General features: G+C 46.0%; 1 protein-coding gene across 1 annotated transcript in view; it reads right to left on the bottom strand.

The window, feature by feature from the left end:
- LOC142195906 (uncharacterized) overlaps nucleotides 1–3,263 on the bottom strand; it is a 36,686-nt gene extending 33,423 nt beyond the window's left edge. The window contains exon 1 of the mRNA XM_075266010.1: nucleotides 3,092–3,263. Coding sequence (XP_075122111.1) covers nucleotides 3,092–3,202 — 111 coding nt within the window. The 5' untranslated portion in view covers nucleotides 3,203–3,263. The remainder of the gene's footprint in view (nucleotides 1–3,091) is intronic.
- Between the last annotated feature and the right edge of the window lie 8,933 nt (nucleotides 3,264–12,196).

Consider the following 12,196-nt stretch of genomic DNA (forward strand, 5'->3'; position numbering starts at 1 on the left):
TATAGTCTATGGGGAACATAAACTCGTTAAGGGGGAAACCCAAATTCGTGTCTGGAGGGTCACCAAGTCCACTATGACACCCCAGGAAATGATACCAACACCCTGGAATGACACTGGGACAGCAGGGGAAGCATGTCTGGGGGCATAAAAGTCACTTTATTTCATGGAAATCCCTGTCAGTTTGCGATTTTCGCAAGCTAACTTTTCCCCATAGAAATGCATTGGCCAGTGCTGATTGGCCAGAGTACGGAACTCGACCAATCAGCGCTGGCTCTGCTGGAGGAGGCGGAGTCTAAGATCGCTCCACACCAGTCTCCATTCAGGTCCGACCTTAGACTCCGCCTCCTCCGGCAGAGCCAGCGCTGATTGGCCGAAGGCTGGCCAATGCATTCCTATGCGAATGCAGAGACTTAGCAGTGCTGAGTCAGTTTTGCTCAACTACACATCTGATGCACACTCGGCACTGCTACATCAGATGTAGCAATCTGATGTAGCAGAGCCGAGGGTGCACTAGAACCCCTGTGCAAACTCAGTTCACGCTAATAGAATGCATTGGCCAGCGCTGATTGGCCAATGCATTCTATTAGCCCGATGAAGTAGAGCTGAATGTGTGTGCTAAGCACACACATTCAGCACTGCTTCATCACGCCAATACAATGCATTAGCCAGTGCTGATTGGCCAGAGTACGGAATTCGGCCAATCAGCGCTGGCTCTGCTGGAGGAGGCGGAGTCTAAGGTCGGACCTGAATGGAGACTGGTGTGGAGCGATCTTAGACTCCGCCTCCTCCAGCAGAGCCAGCGCTGATTGGCCGAATTCCGTACTCTGGCCAATCAGCGCTGGCCAATGCATTCTATTAGCCCGATGAAGTAGAGCTGAATGTGTGTGCTTAGCACACACATTCAGCTCTACTTCATCGGGCTAATAGAATGCATTGGCCAATCAGCGCTGGCCAATGCATTCTATTAGCTTGATGAAGCAGAGTGTGCACAAGGGTTCAAGCGCACCCTCGGCTCTGATGTAGCAGAGCCGAGGGTGCACAAGGGTTCAAGCGCACCCTCGGCTCTGATGTAGCAGAGCCGAGGGTGCACAAGGGTTCAAGTGCACCCTCGGCTCTCCTACATCAGAGCCGAGGGTGCGCTTGAACCCTTGTGCAGCCTCGGCTCTGCTACATCAGAGCCGAGGGTGCGCTTGAACCCTTGTGCACACTCTGCTTCATCAAGCTAATAGAATGCATTGGCCAGCACTGATTGGCCAGAGTACGGAATTCGGCCAATCAGCGCTGGCCAATGCATCCCTATGGGAAAAAGTTTATCTCACAAAAATCACAATTACACACCCGATAGAGCCCCAAAAAGTTATTTTTAATAACATTCCCCCTAAATAAAGGTTATCCCTAGCTATCCCTGCCTGTACAGCTATCCCTGTCTCATAGTCACAAAGTTCACATTCTCATATGACCCGGATTTGAAATCCACTATTCGTCTAAAATGGAGGTCACCTGATTTCGGCAGCCAATGACTTTTTCCAATTTTTTTCAATGCCCCCAGTGTCGTAGTTCCTGTCCCACCTCCCCTGCGCTGTTATTGGTGCAAAAAAGGCGCCAGGGAAGGTGGGAGGGGAATCGAATTTTGGCGCACTTTACCACGCGGTGTTCGATTCGATTCGAACATGGCGAACACCCTGATATCCGATCGAACATGTGTTCGATAGAACACTGTTCGCTCATCTCTAATTGTAACATATCTTCTGGGAGTGTCCGCTTTTTACTCAATTTTGAAGATCTACTTATCTAAAACAATGGTGCGCTGAGGCAAGAGAGAATGATTTTTTTGTTGTTGTTTTTTAAGTTACCCCTTTCTGGGTCTCTTCTGTGACTTTTCCAATATCTAGACAACCTGTTTAATGAATTAGGTGCCTCTCCAGTTTGCACCCTGGAGGTCAAGACTGAAACACCAGTGCTGACAAGTCTACACCCAAATATCAGCCTTCATCCCATCAGTAGTCATGAGCCTCACAGTGGCTGGCGGGTCCACAATTGCACACAGTTACAGACCAGCAAAATATGGTCATACGAATGGGGCTTCTACTCCACAGTGGCCCCCACACAGTCCAATCTGCTCCGCAGTGGCCCCCACACACTACAATCTGCTCCACAGTGTCCCCCACACAATATATTCTGCTCCACAGATGGGTTCCCAAAGAAAGGGCTCTGAGTGCCACCTCTGGTACCTGTGCCATAAATTCGCCATCACGGCCCTAAGGGCTGTTTTTTTGGCAGCAGATTTTGACACGGAATCTGCCTCAAAATCTGCTGCCCAAAAGGGCTCTCACTGACTTCAATGGGAGTGCGCGCTTATTTTTTCTGGTAGCTAGTAGTGGAAAAAAGAAGCAAGATGACTCTTCTTGCCACTGATTCGGTGGCGGACTCTGTGGATCGAGTCTCCCTCCTGATTAGCCCATTATTTGGTCCTAATCCGGAGCGGTATGCACGGCACTGCAGCGGCATCAGAATGCAAATCGCGCCGTGTGAACATACCCTAAGATTGCTAGCACAGTTCTCAGTCTTCTATGGCGTGACGCTACACTTACTGAACATAACCTTCATGTAGAGACACTGAGGCTCCTGGGCAGAGAGCTGACATCTTATAAGAAAGTGCATGTTCTACTGAGTGTCATCGGCTATGAGGTAATGGTGTGGATACCTAATGTATATGGCAGAATAGCAGATATGTGACATGTCCTACTGAGTGTCATCAGCTATAGGGTAATGGTGTGGATCCCTGTGTATATGGCAGAACAGCAGATATGTGACATGTCCTACTGAGTGTCATCAGCTATAGGGTAATGATGTGGATCCCTGTGTATATGGAAGAACAGCAGATATGTGACATGTCCTACTGAGTGTCATCAGCTATAGGGTAATGGTGTGTATACCTAATGTATATGGCAGAATAGCAGATATGTGACATGTCCTACTGAGTGTAATCAGCTATAGGGTAATGGTGTGTATACCTAATGTATATGGCAGAATAGCAGATATGTGACATGACACCACACAGCTGTGCAGAGCCCCCTCCCCCCGGTCTCACCATGCAGTTGTAGTGCGCCACTACGCTCCGGTCCGGCGTCTGCAGCATTTCCCCGGTGATTCCATTGGTTTCTTCCGATTTGCAGAGAGCGCATATGTCCGGCGGAGACATAATGGAGAAGGAGAGCTCTATGGCGGCAGCCGCTTCTACCAGGAGTCCTCTATAGGGCGGCAGCCGCTCCCCAGCCTGGAGGGGACGTCCCCGGCACAATACACTTTCGTTTCTCCCTCCTGAAATTTCTATAGAGGTTGGTTCATGGAGGAAGCCGATGTGACGTCACGCACGGTCCTAGCGCCGTCTCTGTACGCACTGCCCTCTAGTGGGCGAGTTATGAAGCTGCATCTCCTCACATACACTATCATGTCACATCGTGTAGGAAATGGGGTTCTGGATTCACTACCTGGAAATACAGTTTGTGTGAACGTAGCCATATCCTTAAAGGGGCTCTATCAGCAAAATTATGCTGTATGAGGTCCACATATGCGTGAATAGCCTTTAATAAGGCTATTCAGTCACCGCTAAAGTTATATTAAACTACACCACCGTTTTAAAATAAAACCCTAAAAAAGAATGTGTTAATGTTATCTATTGTGCACAGTGGGCACGGTTTATTCCAGCGATGTCCTCGGGTCCCGTCTTCCTCCGGCGCTTGCAAACTGCCATTTATAAAAAATGGCGCAGGTGCATGCGCAGTAGTAGTAGCAGCATGCTACTGCGCATGCACTCGAGCCATTTTTTATGAATGGCAGTTCGCATGCTCCGGAGGAAGACGGGACCCGAGGACATCGCTGGAAGAGGAGGCGTGGCTGAAGATGACGTCGGACCCTGAATGCCCGCCCACCGTGCACAATAGATAAGATTAACATATTCTTTTTTAGGGTTTTATTTTGAAACAGTGGTCTAGTTTAATATAACTTTAGTGGTGCCTGAATAGCCTTTGTAAAGGCTATTCACGCATATGTGGGGCTCATACAGCATCATTTTGCTGATAGAGCCCCTTTAAGATAGGGATTTCCCCAGAAATAAGTAAATACAAACAGAATCACCCTTTGGTTGAAGCTGCACGTTGTGGAAACACAGTTTTGTTTTGTTGTAGATTTTGCTGCATTTTTTTTTTAGAGCCAAAGCCATAAATGGCTACAAAAGTGAATGGGAAACATATAGTAAGTAGAGATGAGCAAACACTGTTCGGAACAGCCGTTCCGAACAGCACGCTCCCATAGAAATGAATGGAAGCGGCCGGCACATGGGGGGTTAAGCGGCCAGCCGCCGGCAAAGTCAGCGTCACAGGTGCTTCCATTCATTTCTATGGGAGCGTGCTGTTCGGAACGGCTGATCCAAACAGTGTTCGCTCATCTCTAATAGTAAGCTCTTAGGCCCATTCACATCTGCGTTCGAGGAGTCCGCTTGGTGACACCTCAAATGGAAAATTATACGCATTAACAAGCGGTTACCTGAGAAACGCGCGGACCTCATAGACTATAATGGAGTCCGTGTGATTTCCACACGAAACATGTGGATAGAAAAGTGCTGCTTGCAGGACTTTTCTCTCCACATGTTTTGTTTGGAAACTGAGCGAAAACCACACGGATACCATTATAGTCTATGGGGTCTGCAGGTTTCCCAGGTAACTACTTTTTAATACATATAGGTTTCCATTCAGGGGGGTCCCCAAGCAGACGCAGATGTGAATGGGGCCTTATACTTCTCCTTTCTGCTCAATCCACTTCTGGCTTTGGCTCTGGAAACCGCAGTAAGGATGCATTCACACTACATATACTGAAGCTTATTCTGAACGTAAAACACGTTCAGAATAAGCGGCGTATAAAGCAGCTCCATTCATTTCTATGGGAGCCGGCATACGAGCGCTCCCCATAGAAATGAATGGGCTGCTTCTTTCACTATGAGCAGTCCCATTGAAGTGAATGGGAAGTGCCGGCGTGTACGGCTCGGAATGAGCAGAGCTAGCCTTACAGGAGGGAGTGTCTTCAGGCCAAATCGTGAGGTGACTCGGCCTGAAGAATGAGCATCTCGCGCCTGAATGGCTTTTTGGTTAGGATTTTGAGGTGGATACAGTATCTCTGTGTGTGAACTTACCCTAAGCCTCGCCTTAATAATGTATGCTGTTAATAAGACATTGAGCATTAATAAGGCAGTAATAAAGTATTTAAAAAAAATAATAATAATCTCCACACAACTTTTTATTTTATTTAAAAAAAAAATAATAAGAAAAAAAAGATGATCATTGATGGAGTCTAACAAATTCAAGTTTCCAGCAAAGACAAATAGAAGAAAAAAAATATACTCCCCACATATACTTACATCAGATCTTCTAAATTGGCTCAACATTTAATTCTCCAAACCTGTGTAATGTAAAATATATTTACTGTGCATATTATTCTATAATAAATAATCTCTCATGGTAAAGGAAATGCCTATATCTACTGAAGTAACTCAAAGTGTTATGTCCTTCAAACAGTCAAAGATCTCAATCAGTCAATGGAGTAGTCAGGCAGGGAGTGCGGAGTTGGCAGAGGTGGGAGTTACCGGGAGACCGTTCTTTTGTCTCTTACTCTGTGCACTGACTACCCAGGATTTGACACCTTGCTGGCTGTTGTCACACACAGAGCTGGTGAAAGATAATACCTGCGTGTGATTCTTCACCATTTTGCTCACCATTTTTCTTTCCTATGTAGACGAATGAGGAAGAAACATTTATCACTTGAGACGTTCTGACAAGCGTCGTGTGTTTAAGCAAATTGGTGTGCTTCAATAAGGATTGTGTTTTTAAATTGAATTTAGTGCAGTGCCTTTTTTGTGAATCCCCACCCATTTGGAAGGGATTCTTTTTGGTCATTTGGACGCTTCCAATGTGATGTCCGCTGCTGACTGCCTCAATTCACCTCAGTCAAGGGCTTTTAAAGATCCTGAATTCTTCTGCCAGATTGCTGCCGGCCACCAAATTGCACCTCAGCTGTCTTTGTGCTGCTTCCACAAGGATCAGGGTTTTTTCTTAGCAACAGCCATTCTTAGAGATAAATTTAGCAGAGGCAAATAATGAATCCCCACTGGGGGAGGGAAAAATTTAACTCAACAACTGTATCCTGGCTCCCCATGTGGCCCCTGTTGCCCTTTCCATTTATTTCTGTGACTACATACACACGCTTGTATATTATCATGGGCAAGTGTATGAGGCAGTGAGCACGGGGCAAAATTCAGGACAGGTCCAATACCTGTCCATTTTGATGTCATATCGTATAACTACAGACCGCTTATATGCCTCTGCCCTTGCTTGCTGGTCATAAATGCCAAGAAGTGCCAAGTACTAGTGCGCCTGCATGTAATAAAATGTAGATTTCTGTAAAATTATAGCAGAATGAGTAATGTCTTATTAGGGAGAGATGGTACAGGGACTTATTAGACCATATATGTCCTGGTAAGAATGGAATACCAAACGCATTAAAAAGCGGTCAGCAAAGAAAGCACATGGACCCCATAGGCTATAATGCATTCCGTGTTTTTTCCATGTAGTGTCCGCATGAATCATACAGAGAGAAAAGTACTGCAAGAAATACTTTTCTCTCCACATGATATGTGCAGACACCAAGCAGAAAACAAAACTCGAATATAACCTTAATTTTTCAGCACAGTTTTTGTGCTGAAAAAGCCCCCCTTGGCCTATACTCCAGTCAAGCAAAAAAAAATGTTTATGTTTTATTTTTATTTTTTTATTTTTTTATTTTTTTTTGGGGGGGGGTCTATGACCAGCCACAATAGTAATGTATAGAATCTCCCATAAAATAGTGAAAAAAAGAAGCTTTAAAAATATATATAATAAAAAAATAAAATAAATAAACGTTGTAAATCCCTCCTTTCCCTAGAATATATGTAAAAGTAGAAAATGACTGTGAAACATAAACACATTAGGTATCCCGGTGTCTGACAGTGCCCGGTCTACTGAATATAGGGGATCTGCAGTGCTCCTGTTCCGTCAGGAAGGGGTTAATAGGAGCACTGCAGATACCCTATATACAGCCAGGCTGAATTCCACGTGGGGGAAAAAAAACTCAGTCCTCAAGCTCAGGGAAGGGGCAGACAGACAACCAAAACACCCCCTCCCCTTCCCCAGCACCCAGCAACTACTGCACCCAAAAACCATTTTAATTTTTGAAATTTTCCAGTAGCTGCTGCATTTCCCCTCCCCCCCCCCCTCTCGGCTTATACTCGAGTCAATAAGTTTTCCCAGTTTTTTGCGGTAAAATTAGGGGCCTCGACTTATATTCGGGTCGGCTTATACTCGAGTATATACGGTAAGCAAATAAGACCTCCTTGGTGAAAAAGAGGAATTTGCTCATAATTTGTCTATATTAAGACCTGGTTTTACAATCTAAGGGCATTCTCTAGGAATAATAGACAAGGCAGTATAACTCCTCCCATAGACAGACATTACAGACACAAATAAAGGACATAAAGCTGAAATCAGAAAGGGAAACATAACAGAGGCGGCAACAAGTTTCCTTTACATAGAAGTAGATTGAGAGCAGAGCACAGGACAGGTGGTGGTTAGTGGTCCCTGGAGAGATGTACAGGGCAGCGAGCAGCTGAGGACCATGAATGAATGCTCTGTTATGATCTCAACCACTCACTATGACCAGCTTATTTACTTTCCACCTATATATAGAGACCTTCTGTCCTCCTTCCTCCAATGTAAACATAAGCAGGAGATCCGATTAATGGCAGTCTAGGTTACAAGGCTGCCAGGAGGTTTTGGCTTGGTCTGGATCTAGTAGGTGGTACTTCCTTGACTCCAAATACATTAGCTGTTTGGTCTTGTAGGCTGCGCTCACCAGCCCATCATGGCTACTGGTTGAGTCCAGAATGAAGTGGATTAAATCCTGTGTGCCAGGATCCAGTAGATGGCATTAACTCAACTTTGGGAGTTTTATCTGTGCAGTCTGGTAGGCTCTCCCTGCCAGCCCATGACGGCTAAGGGAGCGTTCACACTACCGTCGGTGTCCGACATGTAGTGTCCGCTCCTAGTGTCCGTGACAGATTTTGAGCGGGTGCATGCAGGGTTTTTCTGTCCGCTTGAGAAGTCGGACATCTTCTCTTGCGGACAGGGAAGGACGGGCACGGAGTGCAAAAGAACGCACCCGATGCCCATTCAAGTGAATGACAGGTGTCATGGACACATCTAGTGTCCGCTCCTAGTGTCCGTGACAGATTTTGAGCGGACACTAGTGCGACCACCCCGGGAGAACCGTGCAGGAGGCTGGACTGTCACGGTGACCTTATAGGCACCAGAACTCCCAGGAGTGGTGCACAGGGAAATAGGCAGAGTCAGTTAGATGTGACGCCAGTTGGAGTATTGAGACACCCGCTGGTCCCTGGGCTGAGATGGTGATGTGGGTGCCAGTGCTCTACTCCAACAAAGAGCATTTGCCCAGGGCTTAGCTGCAAGGAAGGCAATGTCCAGGCCAGGATCAGTAGAAGTGCTCACTGCTTTATTGTAACTGGCATCTGCTGGTTACTTGTCCTGTAGCAGTGAGCTGTGGCACAGTGGCTTGTAGCTGGCTGACACCTTCCCCTGTATTAGCAGAGAGTCTAAGATGGCTGCAGATCCAGCTTCTGGTCTACTGCAGGGGCTCAGTTACCTAGTAGAGGTCGGTGCAGGCTGCCAGGGTTATAGCTCTGCTTAGCCTGATATAAGCCTGTCCTCTTACTGATGGTGATGCAGGGCTCTGTCACACAGCTTCTCTGTCCTGCTACTGCTGTGGCAATCCTCACAGCACAGTGTCTGAAACACAAGATGGCCACTGCCACACTTCTCCTTGCTTCTCCTTCCCTGGCTCTTACAGAATACTACTTCCTCTCTCTGCTATGACTATTTCCTGTTCCAGCTACAGATCCACTCACCATAGTGTGTGTTGCTATGGAGACCACAGCTCACTAGGACAAGTGAAACCAGAGAACAATAGCTTAACAACATTACACAAATGAATACAGAATAAACATGACAACACATACAATCCATCATAACATGTAAGGCACTTCTATGGCCAAATAACCATTAGTAACTCCTGTGAGGGGGTTACATCCCTCCCTTCTTGAATGTAGCACGTCCTCGGGCTACCAATAACACAGAAAACAGTCAATGGCTTAAATATCCCATAGTACAAAGTAAATGGAATAAACGTTAAATGGGTTAGGAACAAATAATAAACATAGAGGTAGAACTTTGGGCAGTCCAAGCATGGTGTCGCCACTATGGCACCAGGTATATGGCTTATTTGTTGAAGTGAAGATAAACAAAAGTTTCCAAGGCAGATGATCAGCTGAAATGCACAGTCTACTAGGGCTGATCTTGGCATGCTCCTTTAAGGGCTGTAGCGAACTGAGGGTTTACCCTTGTTTACCCTTTGGGATCTCCTTTGAGAAATTGTTTCAGGCTCTGAGGCCTCCTCTCTGTCAACAGGGAGTACCTGAGTATCCGGAGTCTCTGATACAAAGTCCTCTAAGGAAATGGAGTCACTTGTTTCCCTTGACACAGAAGGAGTCTCTCTTTGCAATGGTGTAACCGTAGGTCTCACAAAGAAGTATAAGTTAGGGGAAGCCAGAGCAAGTCCTAATTCTGTACCATGTTGGCCAGGAATGGGTATACAGGGTAATTTCCGTCTTGGTTGTGACAGAGCATGTGGAGTAGCTGGTAACCGACGGGTCACTCTTGGACTTGTATAAGAGGAGGGACAGACTTTGAGATCATCTCGAGACACTAACTGCGATGGACCTTCTCCATCCTCTGGAACAATTTTACACACTTTAGGGTTATCATGTGGTGCCTCTTGGACAACATAGGCGTTGTCTTCCCAACGATCCTCTAACTTATGATGCCTAACATGTCGCCTTTTTAGGACCTTATCTCCAGGTTGCAAGGGTTGAGCATTTGCTCCTTTGTCATACTGGAGAGCCTGTTTGTGTCTAGCCTGGTCCAGAGATTTACACACAAGTTCCTGAAGTTCTCTACTAACCCTTAGTCTTTCTGCTACCCAAGTGTCATTTGGTAAAGGTGGGGACCTAACCTCTGTAATCACTCCCATTTGGTGATCAGCGGGGAGCTGCCCTATCTGTCCTCTAAGGAGGTATGCAGGAGTGTACCCTGTGGAATCCTGTCTGGTGTTATTATAGATCTCAGTGATCTCTGGCAATAGCTCTGGCCACTCAGATCGTTTTTCACGGGAAACTGTTCTCAGCATGTTGATAATGATTTGATTGGCTTTTTCACAAAGACCATTACCCTGGGGATGGTAGGCTGTAGTGCGGATCTTTTGACACCCATAGAGATTACAGAACTCTTGAAAAAGCTCTGACTCAAATGCAGGACCTTGATCAGTAAGGATCTTTTCAGGATAACCGTAGGGTCGCCCAAAATGTCTTTGGAATTCCCGAGCTGCTGTTTTACCAGTGAGATCTTTTACTGGGACTACAACCATGAATTTTGAAAAATGATCAATCATTGTTAGTGCATAAGTGTAACCTGACCGACTTGGTGTCAACTTGATGTGGTCAAGTGCTACCAACTCTAGTGGTCTGACTGTGACAATGCCCTGTAGAGGGGCCCGTTGGTTAGATCCTCTCCGCAAAGCACATTGTGCACAATCCCGGCACCACTGTTCAATTTGAGGGCGCATTCCCACCCAGTAGAAACGATCCTTAATGGTTCGTTCTGTCTTTTGGGCATTGAAATGTCCTGACTGATTATGATACGCATCCAAGATCAAAGGAGCGTCTTGTCTTGGTATCACAATCTGAAACACTCGCTCATGGGTACGAGGATTTACATAACGGCGGACCAGTTTTCCTTGCAGATAGGTTAAACGACCGCGCTCTCGCCAAAGATTTTGAAGTTCAGGGCTTGCATTGTTATCTGGACCTATTGAATTAGAATCTTTTAAAAGGTCTTTTAATCTTTGCAATGTTGGATCTTGTTTTTGGACTTGTTCCCAATCCATATGATGGAGGGACTCAACTCGCACGGTCTGAAGGGTACAATATTTAGTCCGGACATTTTGATTAACACGTTGAGTGACTTTGTCATAGAAGTCAGGGAGTTCAATTTCTTCCCATATGTCAGGGTCATCTAGGTCATTAATTGACTCTTGGGGTAACCGAGATAAAATGTCAGCATTAACATTCTCCCTCCCTGCACGGAATTTTAAGGTAAACTGATAATTGGCAAGACGTGAAGCCCAACGCTGCTCAATTGCTCCCAATTTGGCAGTGCTAAGATGGGTCAGAGGATTATTATCTGTGTATGCAACAAAAGGAGTGGCGGTGAGATAATGATGGAATTTTTCGGTAACCGCCCAAACCAAGGCCAGAAACTCCAACTTAAAGGAGCTGTAGTTAGAGTCATTACGTTCAGTCGCCCGAAGCGATCGACTGGCAAATGCAATGGGTCTAATCAAACCTTCTTGTTTCTGGGACAGGACAGCACCAAGTCCAGTTTTACTTGCATCTGTTTGCAGAATGAACGGTTTACTGTAATCAGGGTAAGCAAGGACATTCGGACCGACTAAGGCCGCTTTTAACTCATCAAATGCTTTTTGCATTTCAGGGGTCCATTGGATAGTTGGACTCTTACCAGATCGGGTGGTAGACTGACCTATCAGTACAGCCTGTAAGGGTGCAGCAATCCGGGCAAAGTTTTTTACAAATCGGCGGTAATAACCGGCGAACCCAAGGAATCTACGGATGTCTTTTACCGTTTCAGGAGTTGGCCAGTCGCGTATCCGTTCAGTGTACTGAGGATCTGGCGACACCCCATCAGCGCTCACAATGTGTCCCAGGTATTGGATTTCAGATTTTAGGAGATGGCATTTGGAAGGTTTGAGTTTCAGACCATAGCGATCCAAAGACTCAAACACTCTCGCAAGGTGATCCAAATGCTCTGCATATGTCCTGGAGTAAACAATTATATCATCCAGATATAACAGGACAGACTCAAAGTTTAGATGACCTAAACAGAACTCCATGAGCCGTTGGAATGTGGCAGGCGCATTGCACAACCCAAATGGCATCCGGTCAAATTCAAACAGACCCATTGGT

This window comes from Leptodactylus fuscus, chromosome 2 (genome assembly GCF_031893055.1).
Source record: "Leptodactylus fuscus isolate aLepFus1 chromosome 2, aLepFus1.hap2, whole genome shotgun sequence".
Classification (NCBI taxonomy): domain Eukaryota; kingdom Metazoa; phylum Chordata; class Amphibia; order Anura; family Leptodactylidae; genus Leptodactylus; species Leptodactylus fuscus.